The sequence below is a fragment of the Sceloporus occidentalis genome, unplaced genomic scaffold (assembly GCF_023333645.1).
Source record: "Sceloporus occidentalis isolate IW3139 unplaced genomic scaffold, rSceOcc1.0.p SCAF_9, whole genome shotgun sequence".
In the NCBI taxonomy this organism is placed as follows: domain Eukaryota; kingdom Metazoa; phylum Chordata; class Lepidosauria; order Squamata; family Phrynosomatidae; genus Sceloporus; species Sceloporus occidentalis.
In genome coordinates this window covers 29,424,883-29,441,153 of record NW_028316989.1, presented here as the reverse complement: position 1 = coordinate 29,441,153, position 16,271 = coordinate 29,424,883, and the positions used below count along the sequence as shown (strand labels likewise).

Sequence of the window (16,271 nt, the reverse complement as noted above, 5' to 3'; positions counted from 1 at the left end):
GCAAATGGGAGACTCTTGTTAGTAACTGTCAAGAACGCAAAGGTGTCCAAACAAAAGGATGTTGGACGCAAACAAACACTCTGTGGACCATGGCTTCAGGTCAACACAATAATAAAGGTTACAAAGAAGTAAAGACAGCAGCCACTTGGTGCCATTCTGGGAACTGAGTAGTTTATGCTTCGGAAGAATGTCATGCGCAACTGAAACGTTGTGACTGGAGAAAGATACAGACGATGGATTATGGGCCATGAACCAAATCAAGAGCCAGACTGAGGCTATTTGGGTACGAAGCTTGTGGTAGTGAATGGCTATTTGCCTATGCCTGCTTCATGCCCAAGTGTCTCAGTGTGTTTTGCGTGTGGAAGACTCAGGGACCGGGGAGCGGTCCATGTGGGGGCATATGTGTCCGTGTGTGTGTGCGCGCAAATATGGGTGTGTGTATATATGTGTGTGTGTGTGTGTGTGCACAAATATGGGTGTGTGTGTATATATATGTGTGTGTGTGTGTATGCGCACAAATATGGGTGTGTGTATATATATATGTGTGTGTGTGTGCGCGCACACAAATATGGGTGTGTGTATATATATGTGTGTGTGTGTGTGTGCGCACAAATATGGGTGTGTGTATATATGTGTGTGTGTGTGCGCACAAATATGGGTGTGTGTATATATATATGTGTGTGTGTGTGTGTGCACAAATATGGGTGTGTGTATATATATGTGTGTGTGTGTATAGATATATGTATGTATGTGCAAATATGTGTGTACAAATATGGGTGTGTGTGTATATATATATGTGTGTGTGTGTGCGCACAAATATGGGTGTGTGTGTATATATATGTGTGTGTGTATGCGCACAAATATGGGTGTGTGTGTATATATATATATGTGTGTGTGTGTATGCGCACAAATATGGGTGTGTGTGTGTGTGTATATATATATATATATGTGTGTGTGTGTATGCGCACAAATATGGGTGTGTGTATATATATATATATGTGTGTGTGTGTATGCGCACAAATATGGGTGTGTGTGTATATATATATATGTGTGTGTGTGTGCGCACAAATATGGGTGTGTGTGTATATATATATGTGTGTGTGTATGCGCACAAATATGGGTGTGTGTGTGTATATATATATATATGTGTGTGTGCGTGCGCACAAATATGGGTGTGTGTGTATATATATATGTGTGTGTGTGTGTATGCGCACAAATATGGGTGTGTGTGTATATATATATGTGTGTGTGTGTGTGTGCGCACAAATATGGGTGTGTGTGTGTGTGTATATATATATATATATGTGTGTGTGTGTGTGCGCATAAATATGGGTGTGTGTGTGTATATATATATATATATGTGTGTGTGTGTGTGTGTGCGCACAAATATGGGTGTGTGTGTATATATATCTATGTGTGTGTGTGCGCACAAATATGGGTGTGTGTGTATATATGTGTGTGTGTGTGTGCGCACAAATATGGGTGTGAGTGTATATATATATGTGTGTGTGTGTGTGTGTGTGCGCACAAATATGGGTGTGTGTATATATATGTGTGTGTGTGTATAGATATATGTATGTATGTGCAAATATGTGTGTACAAATGTGTGTGTGTGTGTATATATATATATATGTGTGTGTGTGCGCGCACAAATATGGGTGTGTGTATATATATGTGTGTGTGTGTGTGTGTGCGCACAAATATGGGTGTGTGTATATATATATGTATGTGTGTGTGTGTGCACAAATATGGGTGTGTGTATATATGTGTGTGTGTGTGTATAGATATATGTATGTATGTGCAAATATGTGTGTACAAATATGGGTGTGTGTGTGTATATATATATATATGTGTGTGTGTGTATGCGCATAAATATGGGTGTGTGTGTATATATATATATGTGTGTGTGTGTGCGTACAAATATGGGTGTGTGTGTGTATATATATATATGTGTGTGTGTGTGTGTGTGCGCACAAATATGGGTGTGTGTATATATATGTGTGTGTGTGTATAGATATATGTATGTATGTGCAAATATGTGTGTACAAATGTGTGTGTGTGTGTGTGTATATATATATATGTGTGTGTGTGTGCGCGCACAAATATGGGTGTGTGTATATATATGTGTGTGTGTGTGCGCACAAATATGGGTGTGTGTATATATATATATGTATGTGTGTGTGTGTGCACAAATATGGGTGTGTGTATATATATGTGTGTGTGTGTATAGATATATGTATGTATGTGCAAATATGTGTGTACAAATATGGGTGTGTGTGTGTATATATATATATGTGTGTGTGTGTATGCGCATAAATATGGGTGTGTGTGTATATATATATATGTGTGTGTGTGTGTGTACAAATATGGGTGTGTGTGTATATATATATGTGTGTGTGCGTGCACACAAATATGGGTGTGTGTGTATATATATATGTGTGTGTGTGTGTATGCGCACAAATATGGGTGTGTGTGTATATATATATATGTGTGTGTGTGTGTGCGCACAAATATGGGTGTGTGTGTGTATATATATATATATGTGTGTGTGTGTGTGTGCGCATAAATATGGGTGTGTGTGTGTATATATATATATATGTGTGTGTGTGTGTGTGCACAAATATGGGTGTGTGTGTATATATATCTATGTGTGTGTGTGTGTGCGCACAAATATGGGTGTGTGTGTATATATGTGTGTGTGTGTGTGTGTGCGCACAAATATGGGTGTGAGTGTATATATATATGTGTGTGTGTGTGTGTGTGCGCACAAATATGGGTGTGTGTATATATATGTGTGTGTGTGTATAGATATATGTATGTATGTGCAAATATGTGTGTACAAATGTGTGTGTGTGTGTATATATATATATATGTGTGTGTGTGCGCGCACAAATATGGGTGTGTGTATATATATGTGTGTGTGTGTGTGTGTGCACAAATATGGGTGTGTGTATATATATGTGTGTGTGTGTATAGATATATGTATGTATGTGCAAATATGTGTGTACAAATATGGGTGTGTGTGTGTATATATATATATATGTGTGTGTGTATGCGCATAAATATGGGTGTGTGTGTATATATATGTGTGTGTGTGTGTGTGTGCGCACAAATATGGGTGTGTGTATATATATGTGTGTGTGTGTGTATAGATATATGTATGTATGTGCAAATATGTGTGTACAAATATGGGTGTGTGTGTGTATATATATATATGTGTGTGTGTGTATGCGCATAAATATGGGTGTGTGTGTATATATATATATATGTGTGTGTGTGTGTGCGCACAAATATGGGTGTGTGTGTATATATATGTGTGCACATGCGTGTGTGTTCATATGTGTATTTATGTATGCATGTGTGTGCAGATATATGTATGTATGTGCAAATATGTGTGTATATATGTAAGTGTGTGCATGCATGTGTGCAAATATATGTATATGTGGGCGTGTGTGCATATCTGTGTGTGTATACATATATATATATATATATACACACATATATGGGTATGTGTGCACAAAGATGTGTGTGCAAATATATGTGCATATGTGTGTGTGTGCAAGTGTGTGTGTGTGTATATATGCACACACTCACACACGTATACATATACATATAATCGCACACATATCTATACAGTGCCTATTTCAGGGTCCCTTTGTGTCGCTTCTTTCCTTCTGGCGGCGATTGCTTTCGAAGGCTTAGGCTGGCCTCCCTCCCCCTCTTCCTCTCCTCCTTCCTCTCTCTCTTCCCTTCCTTCCTTCCTTCTTTCCTTCCTCCCTTCCTTCCTTCTTTCCTTACCGGGGCGACGTGCCCAGGCCTACTCCCAGCGGGAGGCCTGCATTTGCTGGGAACCATGGCAACGGGATCCAGCCGCTGCCGAAACCATGGACCGCGACGCCGCTTCCGACGCCCTTTTTTCCGCCCCAAACCGGAAGCCGCTGCGTGGTCGCCATGGCAACCTTCACATCCGGGCATCCCAAGCTTCGGGCGGCGGCCATTTTCCCCTCTCAACATCAGTGGGCGTGGCTAGGAGTGAGTCTCCGCCTCTGTCGCGGCCGGCCTATCAGAAACGTCCTTCCCTAGAGAGGAGAAACACTACATTGCATACACTTCGGGTTCCCCATGGAAGGGGGATCAGAGGCGCTCCGTACGCATTAAGCATCCGCCATTTTGGGGCTGGTTGAGTTAGCATGGAAACCGGAAGTGAATGTGTTTGCACAGCCCCGCCTCTATAGGCCAACGTCGAGGCTCTCTTAAAGGGCCAGCGCCCCTTTTTCTTTGTTTACTACAAACAGAATGCAGTGTTGTTAACACATCTTTTTGTTCATATAAGTAAACAAAATCACCACAGAAGCCACATCTCCCCTCAAAAGAGACTCACAGAAAATACAAAACCAAGGGAACAGATGCAAGGCCACTGAAGTAAATTCAAACAAAAGCCCACCAAACAGGGAGGCCTTTCTTTATTGGCCAAGTCAGATAAACAATAAGCTTTCCAAGCTCCATGGCTTCTTCTTCTTCCTCCTCCTCCTCAGGCAAAGAGGCTACAATGAGACAGAGGTGTTCGCAAGAGGCATCCTCCTCCTAGGCTTCTGTCCTGAGTTAAGATGGTGCCTCTTAACATCTTAACATCTCTCTCTTGAGATCTTAACATCTTACTCCATCCTCAATGGCCTCCCCTCCAAACAGGGCTATCGTGTCTTGACCCTTCTCTTCTCAAGACTAGGCATAAGCTGCTTCTCATAGGGCTTGGTTAACGTCTTAACATCATGATTAACGTCGTGGTTTACATCTTAACATCTTGGTTAATGTCTTAACATCATGGTTAACATCTTAATATCTTGGTTTACATCTAGGGTTGCCATAACTCTCCGCTATTACCAGGAACATCTTAACATCTTGGTTTACACCTTAACATCATGGTTAACATCTTCACATCTTGGTTTACATCTTAACATCTTGGTTTACATCTTAACATCTTGGTTTACATCTTAACATCTTGGTTTACATCTTAACATCTTGGTTTACATCTTAACATCTTGGTTTACATCTTAACATCTTGGTTTACATCTTCACATCTTGGTTTACATCTTAACATCTTGGTTTACATCTTAACATCATGGTTAACATCTTAACATCATTTTTTAACATCTTGGATAACTTCTTTGGTAACCTCTTGGTTAACATATTGGTTAAAATCTTGCTTAACATCTTGTTAACATCTTGGTTAACATCTTAACATGTCAAGCCATGTTAGGGCTTCACATCTTAGCATCTCTCTTAAGATGGTTTGGAAGCTGCCAAGCCCTCTGAGGAGGAACAGGGAGATGGCTATGTCTAGCCTGGAGAAGAGAAGGGTTAAGACATGAAAGCCCTGTTTAAATATTGGAAGAGATGTTATATTGACAATGGAGCAAGCTTGTTTCCTGCTGCTCCAGAGAATAGGACCCAGCATCTCAATGGATGCAAGCTACAAGGAAAGAGATTCCACCTCAACATTAGGAAGAATTTCCCAATGAAGTGGAAGACACTGTTGCCTCCGAGTGTTGTGGAGTCCCTTTCTTGTTGAACCCGCCTCAATCCTCAAATGGGAGAGGCGGGGTACAAATAAACATATTATTATTGTTATTATATGCTTTGATTGTGAGTTCCTGCATGGCAGGGAGTTGGACTGGATGGCCCTTGGAGTACCTTCCATCTCTAAGAAAGGTCTGAAAAGACTAAGGGAACTGGGTATGTTCATCCTGGAGAAGAGAAGGTTAAGAGGTGATGTGAGAGCCCTGTTTAAGTACTTGAAGGGATGTCATATTGAAGATAGAGCAAGCTTGTTTCCTGATGCTCCAGAGAATGGGACATAATGGAGCGAGCAATGGATGCAAACTATGGCAGAAGAGAGTTCACCTAAATATGAGGAGGAACTTCCCAATGAAGTGGAAGAAATTGTTGCCTTCCTTGGAGGTCTTTAAACAGAGGCTGGATGGCCATCTGTTGAGCATGCTTTGATTGTGAGTTCCTGCATGGCAGAAGAAGGGGGTTGGACTAGATCAGGGCCCTTGGAGTCCCTTAAGAAAGGTCTGGAAACCACAAAGCCCTATGAAGAGAGACTTAGGGAGGTGGTGATGTCTGGCCTGGAGAAAATAAGGGTTAAGACATGATAGCCCTGTTTAAGTATTTGAAGGGGTGTCATGTTGAGGATGGAGCAAGCTTGTTTCCTGCTGCCCCAGAGACTAGGACCCAGAGTCTCAATGGCTGCAAGGTACAGGAAAAGAGATTCCAGCTCAACATTAGGAGGTCTTTAAACAGAGGCTGGGTGGCCCTCTGTCCCAGGGAGGAGGGCTTGCATGGTGTCTTCTTGCATGAAATAATGGGGCTGGAGTGGATGTCCCTTTGGGGTCTCTTCCAAATTTGGAGGAGGAGGAGGAGGAGGTCTGCCTGGGTGGGATGCTGCTATGGAGGCGGAGATGGAGGCAGGAAGCACCGCCTCGGCTGCCTCTGGCTCAGAGCTGCGGAGAGAGAGAAGTGCAGGAGGAGGAGGAGGAGGAGGAGGAGGAAGAGGGAGGGAAGCCCTGCTGGCTCTCTTCGCATCCTTTCTCCCTTGTGGAAGAAGGATGGCCCTGGAGGGAGGTGGAGGTGAGATGGGCATCTGGGGGGTCGCTGTCCCAGTGGAGATCCGGGTGGCCCAAGCCCCCGAGGCTGAGAAAAGAGAGGAAGAAGAGGAGGAGGAAGAGGAGGAGGAGGAAGATGGGGAGCTCCTCAGCCTGACTCCGTTGGGGAGCGGCAGCTGCAGCGAAGACGATGCCTCCCAAAGAGATCAAAGAAGAGGAGAGAAATCCAGGTACCTTTGCCATTTGGGGAGGAAGAAGGGGAAGGTTTAATGGGAGATACCTCCCCCCAAATGTGCCTAAATAGGAGGTATAGCATTTAATGGTGTCCAAAGATGGGAGATAGACAACCCACCCACCCCAGATGAGCCTAAATTGGGAGAGCAATAGAGGCATCTCCCTCATTGTCTTTGCTGACAATGAAATCCCTATGGATTGTATTGCTAAACCTTTGGCCAGTTCCTTCCTCTGAAATAGAGCCTCCAGCATCAGGTATTCCTTGGTGGTCTCCCACGCAAGGACTAACCAGGGCTGGCCCTGCTTAGTTTCCAAGATGAGAGAGTCTGGCGCCTTCAAAGTGTGTGTATGTGCCTTCATGGCTCGACGTATGGCAGCCCTATGGATTTCAGAGGGTTTTCTTAGCCAAGGCTTTGGCCAGTTCCTTCCTATGAAATAGAGCTGGTGGCCTCCCATCCAAGGACTGACCAGGGCTCGCCCTGCTTAGCGTCCATGATCAGATGCAATCCATGGAATAGGGCCTGGGAATGTGCCTTCAAGTCGTAGCTTGGCTTATGGCAGCCCTATGGATTTCAGAGGGTTTTCTTAGGTTTTGGCCAATTCCTTCCTCTGAAATAGAGCCTCCAGCACCTGGGATTCCTTAGTGGTCTCCCATACAAGGACTAACCAAAGCTGATTCTGCTTAGCTTCCAAGATCGGACAGGATCCAATGACTTTAGGATGTGGGGGTGTGCCTTCCAGTTTATGGTGGTCCCATGGATTTTGTAGGGTTTTGTTAGGCAAGGAAGATTCAGAGGTGGTTTTGCCAGGTCCTTCTTCTGGAATATCACCTATAGCACCTTGTATTCCTTGAGGATCTCCCATCTAAGGACTAACCAGGGCTGACCCTGCTTAGCTTCCAAGATCTGGTGCCTTCTGGATGTGTATATGTGCCTTCAAGTCATGGTCAGCTTATGGCGCCCCCATGAATTTCCTAGGGCTTTCTTAGGCAAGGAAGACTGAAGAGGTGGTTTTTGCCAGGTCCTTCCTCTGAAATAGATCCTAACAGCACCTGGGTTGGCTGTCTCCCATCCACATAGGAACAAGAGCTGACCCTGCTTAGCTTCCAAGATCAGACAGACGCTGGTGCCTTTAGGAGACCTTAAAGTCATAGGTTGACTTATGGTGACCCAATGAATTATATAGGGATTTTTTTAGGCAAGGCAGACTCAGAGATGGTTTTGCCAGGTCCTTCCTCTGAAATAATGCCTAAGAGCACCTGGCCTCCCCTCGAAGTACTAAGCATGGTTGACCCTGCATAGTTTCTCAGACTAGGTGGGATCTGGTGCCTTTACGGTATTTAGGGCTAGTCCTGTGCGCCAATGCCTGTGTGTGTGCCTTCATTTCACTGTCAACCTATGATTTATCTTGAATTTTGTAGGGTTTTCTTAGGCAAGGAGGTGGTCTTGCCGGTTCCTTCCTCTGAAATAGAGCCTCCAGCATCTGGGATTCCTTGGTGGTCTCCTATCTGCGGACTAACCAGGGCTGACCCTGCTGAGCTGGAGCTGATGCTTAAAGAGGTCTCAAAGTGGATTATTCCGTCAGTATGTTTTGGACCCCAGTCACTATTCCTTACAAAAAATGGCCTGACGTTCTCTGCCCTGAAGCTCTGATGCAAAAGAAATTTGGGTTGCAATTTCCCTGAATCCAACAGGAAACTTGGTGCAATTGGAGCTGGATGTTGCATCAAGCAGCATGCCTGGCTTCTCCCTCCCCTCCAGTCTGAGAAATCCTCCAAAAGCCCCTTTTGGCAGCGAGATCCTAGAAGGCAAGGCGTCTTCTGGCTTTGGAAAGTGGAGGGTGGAGTGGATCTCTTGCTGATCTGGCACTTTGTTTAGGGGTGGAAGGAGGGAAGGAGTGTACTGGACCAGCAAAGCATTGGAAATCTGATGCTGGGGAGGAGCGATGGGCAAAGAAGTGAGGAGGATGAACCAAAGGAAGCGAACTCCTACTTACTTTCCCCAGACCTTCCAAAATTCCCTTCTGGTTCCACTCAGAGGAGCCTCCCTTGTTCCAGAAGTCTGCTAGCGGTAGCACTGCACCACCTTTTGAACCGGGTGCTGCTTTTATTTGTTTTTCTATGTTGTCAAGTCATTTCCAACTTACGGCATCCCTCAAATGAACCTATCTGAGGAAGGAACTGGCAAAACCACCTCTTGCCTAAAGAAAACCCTATCAAATTCATGGGATCACCATAAGCTAACCATGACCTGAAGGCGCATACACACATCCTGAAGGCACCAGATCCGGTCTGATCTAAGCTAAGAAGGGTCGGCTCTTGTTCATACATAGATGAGAGGCCACCAAGGAATCCCAGGTGCTGTCGGCCCTTTTTCAGAGGAAGGACCTGGCTAAACCACCTCTGAGCATCCCTTGCCTAAGAAAGCCCTACAATATCCATGGGGCCAGCATAAGTGGACGGGCAACTTGAAGGCACATAATGCAGCAAATCTTAGAAGCCACACTTGCTGACTAGGGAAACTCTGCCAGCATTATCAGTGTGTTGCACTCAAGTTAAACTTGGTTTAGGGACTATGTGTGCTTTTAGCATGCATCCCCTCTCCAAACCACACCTGGCATCTGGAGGTCATTACTCCTTGGTGGATTAAGGAGGTGTCCTCTTCTTCCTTGCCTTGCTGATGTATGACCTGCTAGACCAATGCATCTTTGTCATAGAATGGCAGAGCCATGCCAGGGTTACTTGATGGGTCAATCCCATCAGCTGGGTGCTGTTTACAGGCTCCAGGAGCAAAGCAGATTAGGGTGACTGGGGAGCCGTGTCCAGATTTGCAAAGAGGACAGCTGGTTGTTTTGCCCGTCAGCTTCAATTAGCGTGACTGGCTTGACGAAGTCTCGCTTCTGGGCTGTGACGTGCTATGAGCAGCGCTCTGCAGGGAGTTACCTAGAAATAAATGAATCGGAAGATCCAAAGCGTGAGCATGGATTACCACGGGATTAGTGAGCCGGCTGCAGGCATTCCCCAAAGTGGCCATAAGTGCTGAGGCATTCCTCGTGACTCCATCATTTGCTCAGGGTGTGTCTGCACTGTAGAAATAATACACTTTGATACTGGTTCAATTGCCATTGCTCCGTTCTACAGATCGTTTGGATCTGTAGTTTGGTGAGGCACCAGCACTCTTGGTCAGCGAAGGCCAAAGACCTTATAAAACTGTCATTGTTATGTGCCTTCAAGCCATTTCTGACTTATGGTGACCCTAAGGCGAACCTATTCTGGGGTTTTCTTGGGAAGAATTGTTCCAAGAAGGTTTGCCATTGCCTTCCCATGGGGCTGAGAGAGTGTGTCACCCAGTGGGTTCCATGGCAGAGCTGGGAATCGAACCCTGGTTTCCAGAGTTGTAGTCCAACGCTCAAACCACTACACGACGCTGGTTGTCTTGTCAAACTACAGATCCCACTATTCCATGCGATGGAGCTACACCACTCAGTGTAGAATACCAATTTGCTAATACTGTAGCTGCTTTCCTGTTGGACAATGAGGGAAGGTATGTCTCTGAAGAGTTACCTTCCTCTAGGTTTTGTTAAACGGCACATAAATCAGGAAGGTTTTATGAGCGAGGGACTGAATAATGCCAGCACCTGCTGCTAAGCAAACAGCCTAACAGAGAAATAAATTATGGCTTTGTGTGGCATGGCTTGCAAAAAGAAAAAGAAAGGGGTAATCTGGCTTGGTGATTCTCCATCTGTTCACCCCAAACCACCAGCAAAAGGCTGGCTGTGTGGCTAGATGTTCAGGAGGACTTTAGCAAAATGCGTCAGGGGCTTTGGAGGCAAAGGACAAACCCTTGCCCTTGAGATGCATTCCTCTGTTGGGTTTCTTCATCTTCTTTGGTGACTCACAAGCTGGTGAGTCACAACCTAATAGGGTTGTTTTGCTCGCTGCCCTGGCATCCAATATTCTTTTCTCATTCCCATCCTCTAGCAAGAGGCAACGTCCGCCCACCACCACCATTTATTTGGGCACTTTGCACGCCACTTGTTTACTTCTGATGTCACTGATGGGTCCCCCACACAACCACACTCGGAAATAGACATGTATGGCAATGCTTTCTTCCCCCCCCCCCCCCCCCACAGATTCAGTCTACATGCATTAATTCTCTTTTGCAACTGACTTTCCAAAGAGAAAGTCCTATTCCTCTGTATACAGTGGGTCCTTGTTACTTGCTGGGGTTTGGTTCCAGGACCCCCTGTGCATAACAAAATCCGTGGACGCTCAAGTCGCAGTAAATACAATGGCAGAGCAAAATGGTGTCCCTTATATAAAATTGCAAAATCAAGGTTTGCTATTTGCAATTTACACTTTTTTGAACATTTTCAAGCTGTGGGTGCTTGAATCCATGGATAAAAAATATGTGTTTAAGAAGGGACAACTGTACTTTGAGACTTTGAGACCAGGAACAATGGATGCAAGCTGCAGGAAAAGAGATTCCACCTCAACATTAGGAGGAACTTCCTGACAGTAAAGGCTTTTCGACTGTGGAACAAACTCCCTCGGAGTGTAGTGGAGTCTCCTTCCTTGGAAGTCTTTAAGCAGAGGTTAGATGGCCATCTGTCGGGGATGCTTTGATTTGGATTTCCTGCATGGCAGGGGGTTGGACTGGATGGTCCTTGTGGTCTCTTCCAACTCTATGATTCTATGATTAGACTATTGCTGTGCACCTTGAAGTTGTTTCGGACTTATGGCAACCCTAAAGCGAACCTGTCATGGGGTTTTCTTGGCAAGATTTGTTTAGAGGAGGTTTGCATGACCTTCCTCAGAGGCTGAGGGAGTGTGACTTACACAAGGTCACCCAGTGGGTTTCCATGGCTGAGTGGGGAATTGAACCCTGGTCTCCAGAGTCGTAGTCCAACACGCAAACCACTAAGCCACACTGGCTCTCAGCAATGGGAAGGAGGTGTTGCTATCTGGAGATACCCAGATTTGGTCCCCCCAAAAGGCCCCCTGCAAAGGACCTGAATTGGCCCCATGGCTTAAGGTTCCCCATTTCTACAGTGCATGCCCCCCAACTGTCCCAGTTTGGCAGGGACAGTGCTGGTTAATCCTCTCTTTTCCCGTTTATTCTGCTACTTTTTATAAGTCCCGGGTTCTCTCTCCTCCCCACACTTTACCTCTTTGTCATTAGTTTATTTCAGTTTCTTCAAACAGTTCAAAATGCAAAACTCGTTTGTATTCAATAAACTCAGCAGAAAGGAGAGGAGAAAAGAGAAGGGGATCCTGTCCTTCCCAGAAGGATCAGGCAAAATCAAACTGCTGCAGCCGTTCCTAATTCATGTGTCCTTCTTCATTAATATAACATTTTTGCCCTCTTGACCACATTTTGATGCAGCGTGGCCACATGTGTCCCAGTTTTTCATTGTGTGAAATGTTGAAGGGTACAGCTTTGGGCAAGTCATACTCTCTCAGCCTTAGAGGAGGGCAATGGCAAACCTCCTCTGAACAAATCTTGCCAAGATAACCCCATGATAGGTTCGCCATAAGTTGGAAACAACAACAACAACATTAGGGAAAAGCTCTCATAAAAGAAAGTCCTAATAGCCCCAATGGACTATAGCACTGAACTCATATTTTGTAAGGTTCTTTTTCTCATGTTGTGTCAATCTTTCCTCCGTAAGAAGAAATGAGTGCGTAAACTCATCATGAGAATAAAGCTGTGGATTTGACCAGGTTCCTCTTTCTTTTTCGCCAGTGGTGGTGAGAACGACGGAGACGATTTCGGACACAAATGGAAACCTCCGGAGCATGAACTGATCCTGAAGTTGGTGGCCCAGATTGAGTATTACTTTTCGGATGAAAACCTTGAAAAAGATGCCTTCCTTCTGAAGCACGTCCGGAGAAATAAGATGGGATATGTCAGCGTGAAGTTGCTGACTTCTTTCAAAAAGGTAATTGTTTAAATAAATGGCTTCTAAATATTAGAGACAACTGGAAAAGTGGTTTCATTTGTTTAAGCAACTGTCTATGTATCTCTTGAGTTTTCCAAATGATTTTAGTATGCTTTAGGAATGCTCTTTGAAATGTATTTAATGTGCAGCCCGGGCGTACATAGCAAAAGCTCACCCTCTGCTAATTTCAAATGGAAAATTCAAAATGTGAATTTAACATTTGAATTAGAAGTGACCCCCGCATTCCAGTCACTTTCTGTTATATCAAGAAAATGTTTCTCTTGCATCTAAAATGGCTTGGGGGGGGGATTAAAAACATGGCAAAAATGACCCTCGTGACCCCCAGAGTTCAAAGAAAAAATTCTGAAAAAGAATTTTTCAAAGAAAAAAAATTGCAACAAAAAAATTCTGATTTCAGTTGTTGACTTCGCTGGTTACTGCTGTTTACTGTGTCTTTATTGTATGCTAGTTAGTATTATTTTTGAAATCTTTTAATCATGTAATGTTGTTGTTTTGGATTGTACAACACTTGGCAGGTTTTTATTATTTTCTTTTTTCTTATTTTATTTGATCCTTACTATGTAAAGCGCTGTGCAAACTTGACAGCGCTCTATAAATTAATGATGATGATGATGATGATGATAATAATAATAATAATAATAATAATACAGTGCACCCGCATCATATGTAGGCACGCTTTACGCAGCTTTCAGCATATGCTGAAAGCTGTGCGGGGACATGCAGGGAGGAAGGGGCGGCGTGTCCCATAGGGACTAATGGGGCATGTGCCCATGGAGCGCACGCACCACCACACCATCACGTACACGAGCCCATTCATTTAAATGGGGCTCGAGCATACGTGTAATTTGCCTTACGCGGGGGAGTCCAGAATGGATTCCCCGCGTATAGCAAGGGCGCACTGTAATAACTTCAGGCAACTTCATGCACAAATGAACGCATAGCATTTCAACCCATTGTTAAGAAGACGTGGCGTCTTCAAACTGGATTTTTCTAAATGGGCTCCTATTTCTTCTTGCAGGTAAAACACTTGACCCGTGACTGGAGAACCACAGCTTATGCCCTGAAATATTCTGATATTCTGGAGCTGAATGAAGACAACCGAAAAGTTCGGCGCAATACACCCGTCCCAGTGTTCCCCAGTGAGAATCTGCCTAGCAAGATGTTGCTTGTCTATGACATCCACCTGACGCTCAACCTCCATTCTCTGGAGGAAGGGCAAGAAAATGGAGGCGTTCAAGAGAAAGTTATGGAACATCTTCTTAAAGCTTTTGTCAAGTTTGGTGTCATTTCGTCAGTCCGCATCCTCAAACCCGGTAGGGATCTCCCGCCGGATATCAAGAGGTTCAGTAGCCGATACAGTCAAATGGGGACCAAAGAATGCGCCATCGTCGAGTTCGAAGAGGTGGACGCTGCCATCCAAGCTCATGAGTCCATGTGTCTGCTGGACAACGAGACAGCCATGAAGGCCATCCTCATTGGAAGGAAGCCTCCAAAGAAGAAGGTCCTCAAAGACAAGAGCCGTGATGGAGACTTGAACAAGGGTCACCACAAAAGGCGATCGATGAATAAGAGGGTGGAAGAACTTCAGTTCCTTGGCGATGATTCTTCAGCCAACAGTTCCTCTGAACCGGAGAGTAACCCAACCTCCCCTATGTCTGGCCGGAGAAGTAACACTTCCAACAAACTGAGCCCGGTCACCTACACGAACAATCACCTTAGCCCAAACTTGTCTCCAAGATCGAGTCCTCGGACCAGCCCTTGCTCCCTACGGAAAGTCTCCAGGATGTCTCCTCTGGTGGAAGACGGACGACTCAGCTTGAACGCCAGCCCCGAGACGCCCAGGAGATGCGCGGATTATTCGTCGGACAGTAGCCTCACCCCTTCCAGCAGCCCATGGGTTCAGAGGCGTCGGCAGGCACAAACTCTCACGCAAGAGAAAAGCCCAGTGGGCAGCCCCATGCAGAGTCCCAAAATGCAGAATTTTGTTGGGTTACCCGTCGGAGTGTTGCGTTTACCTAAGGGCCCTGATGGGACAAAAGGATTTCATAATGGACGGGAAAGGAATAAGACAACTCAGAATGAATGATCTTTGTGTTCATTCAGGTAGTGAATTACAGGGGTCCCTCCACATTCGCTGGGGTTAAGAGTGAAGGACCCCCATGAATGTGGAAAAAGTTCAAATTAAAAAACCAACACTATTCTTTTTACCTAAGAGAACACTTCTCAAGAAATCTCCAGATCCTCCAGTGCAACTCAGTGGTCAACATCTGCCAGAATATGACCATAGAATCAAGCTGGATGACCTACAAATGCCTAGAGAAGTGGTTTCTCTAGGAACTTTGAGGTCCTTCATCACAACTCTATGGTCAACTTCTGGCAGAGTTGCGCTGGAGGACCTAGAAATTCCTAGAGAGAATGTATTCATCAAAACCGCAAACCATTAAACCCACAAAAGTCAAAGCCACAAATGTGGAGGGCCAACTGTACTCCAATGCTGAGTTATTCCCAAGGACTTGGATCAAGGCACTATTTTCATTTATTTTTAATTTTGAAGCATTTGTACTTTTGTGGCTTTGTATGCTTGTCTTTACACTTAATCTAGATGTTGTCTTTATATGTTTTTTACTGTTTTATGAAACCTCAACATGGATGCATTTTATGTTTGTGTGTTTTTTAATGCCAGGTATAACCAAACATTTAATGGGGGAAATATTATTATTATTATTATTATTATTATTATTATTATTATTTTGCAAAGCTCTGTTCAAAAACAACAAAGTGCAAATGTATTTAGTAGAGGCAATGGTCTGAGTTGTTCCAGTTCACCAAATGTCTCCCTGTTTCTTTTATTTAAGAGAGAGGATGGCATTTCAAAACAGGCATACATACGTGTATCTGTTTTTTTTTTTTGTTTTTGTTTTTGCTAGCATTTTGTCTTATGATGAAAAGACACTTCCTAGTCTAAAATATGACTAAAAAGTATATTTTGGTGGTATGAATAAATATCAATATTTAAAGTAGTCTCTAGAGTCAATTGGGTGGAAAATTGGGCTGATGATGAAGATAAAATAAAATACCTTTAACAGTCTACTCATACCTTTCTGAAGCTCTAACTCAGTCATCTCCAGCAATGGATCTTGTAGCACCTTTAACAGAGATTTTAAAAAACTCCATGCATCTCATGAAGTAGATTTAAGTCTACAAAAGCTCATGCTACCAACTTCTTTCTCTCAGTTAATCTCAAAGGTGCCACAAAATCCCTTTGCATACTGTTACAGACTTATCACAGCTATGTCTTTGAATTCTACCGTCTGTAACCAAGTTTTCAATCTGCTCAAATACCATGAAGATCCACAATTATTTTGAGACCCCATATACTGGGATACAATATATACTGCTGATACTGAGTGCAATGCCTCTGCAGATTTCAGTCCAAATGCTCTTAGGGAATGTGTCCCACATGATTATCGA

General features: G+C 44.2%; 2 protein-coding genes across 2 annotated transcripts in view; one reads left to right on the top strand and one right to left on the bottom strand.

Moving 5' to 3' along the window:
• LOC149307150 (leucine-rich repeat-containing protein 49-like) overlaps window positions 1–3,986 on the bottom strand; it is a 43,477-nt gene extending 39,491 nt beyond the window's left edge. Inside the window, exon 1 of the mRNA XM_089538422.1 lies at window positions 3,799–3,986. Within this exon, the coding sequence (XP_089394548.1) occupies window positions 3,799–3,975 (177 nt within the window). The 5' untranslated portion in view covers window positions 3,976–3,986. The remainder of the gene's footprint in view (window positions 1–3,798) is intronic.
• A 2,553-nt stretch (window positions 3,987–6,539) lies between these two features.
• Window positions 6,540–15,817, top strand: LOC149307149 (la-related protein 6-like). Its single transcript, XM_089538415.1, has 3 exons — window positions 6,540–6,835; window positions 12,584–12,779; window positions 13,819–15,817. Exons 1-3 carry the CDS (start codon window positions 6,609–6,611, stop codon window positions 14,884–14,886), a joined length of 1,491 nt encoding a protein of 496 aa, XP_089394541.1. The 5' UTR covers window positions 6,540–6,608; the 3' UTR covers window positions 14,887–15,817.
• Window positions 15,818–16,271: the final 454 nt, after the last annotated feature.

What these genes read in the sequence shown, in the direction of transcription:
- LOC149307149 (XM_089538415.1), top strand. Translation starts at nt 6,609, where the DNA reads ATGGCCCTGGAGGGAGGTGGAGGTGAGATGGGCATCTGGGGGGTCGCT. An exon ending in AGAAGAGGAGAGAAATCCAG is followed by an intron (nt 6,836 to 12,583) that starts GTACCTTTGCCA and finishes CTTTTTCGCCAG; the next exon opens with TGGTGGTGAGAACGACGGAG. An exon ending in TGCTGACTTCTTTCAAAAAG is followed by an intron (nt 12,780 to 13,818) that starts GTAATTGTTTAA and finishes TTCTTCTTGCAG; the next exon opens with GTAAAACACTTGACCCGTGA.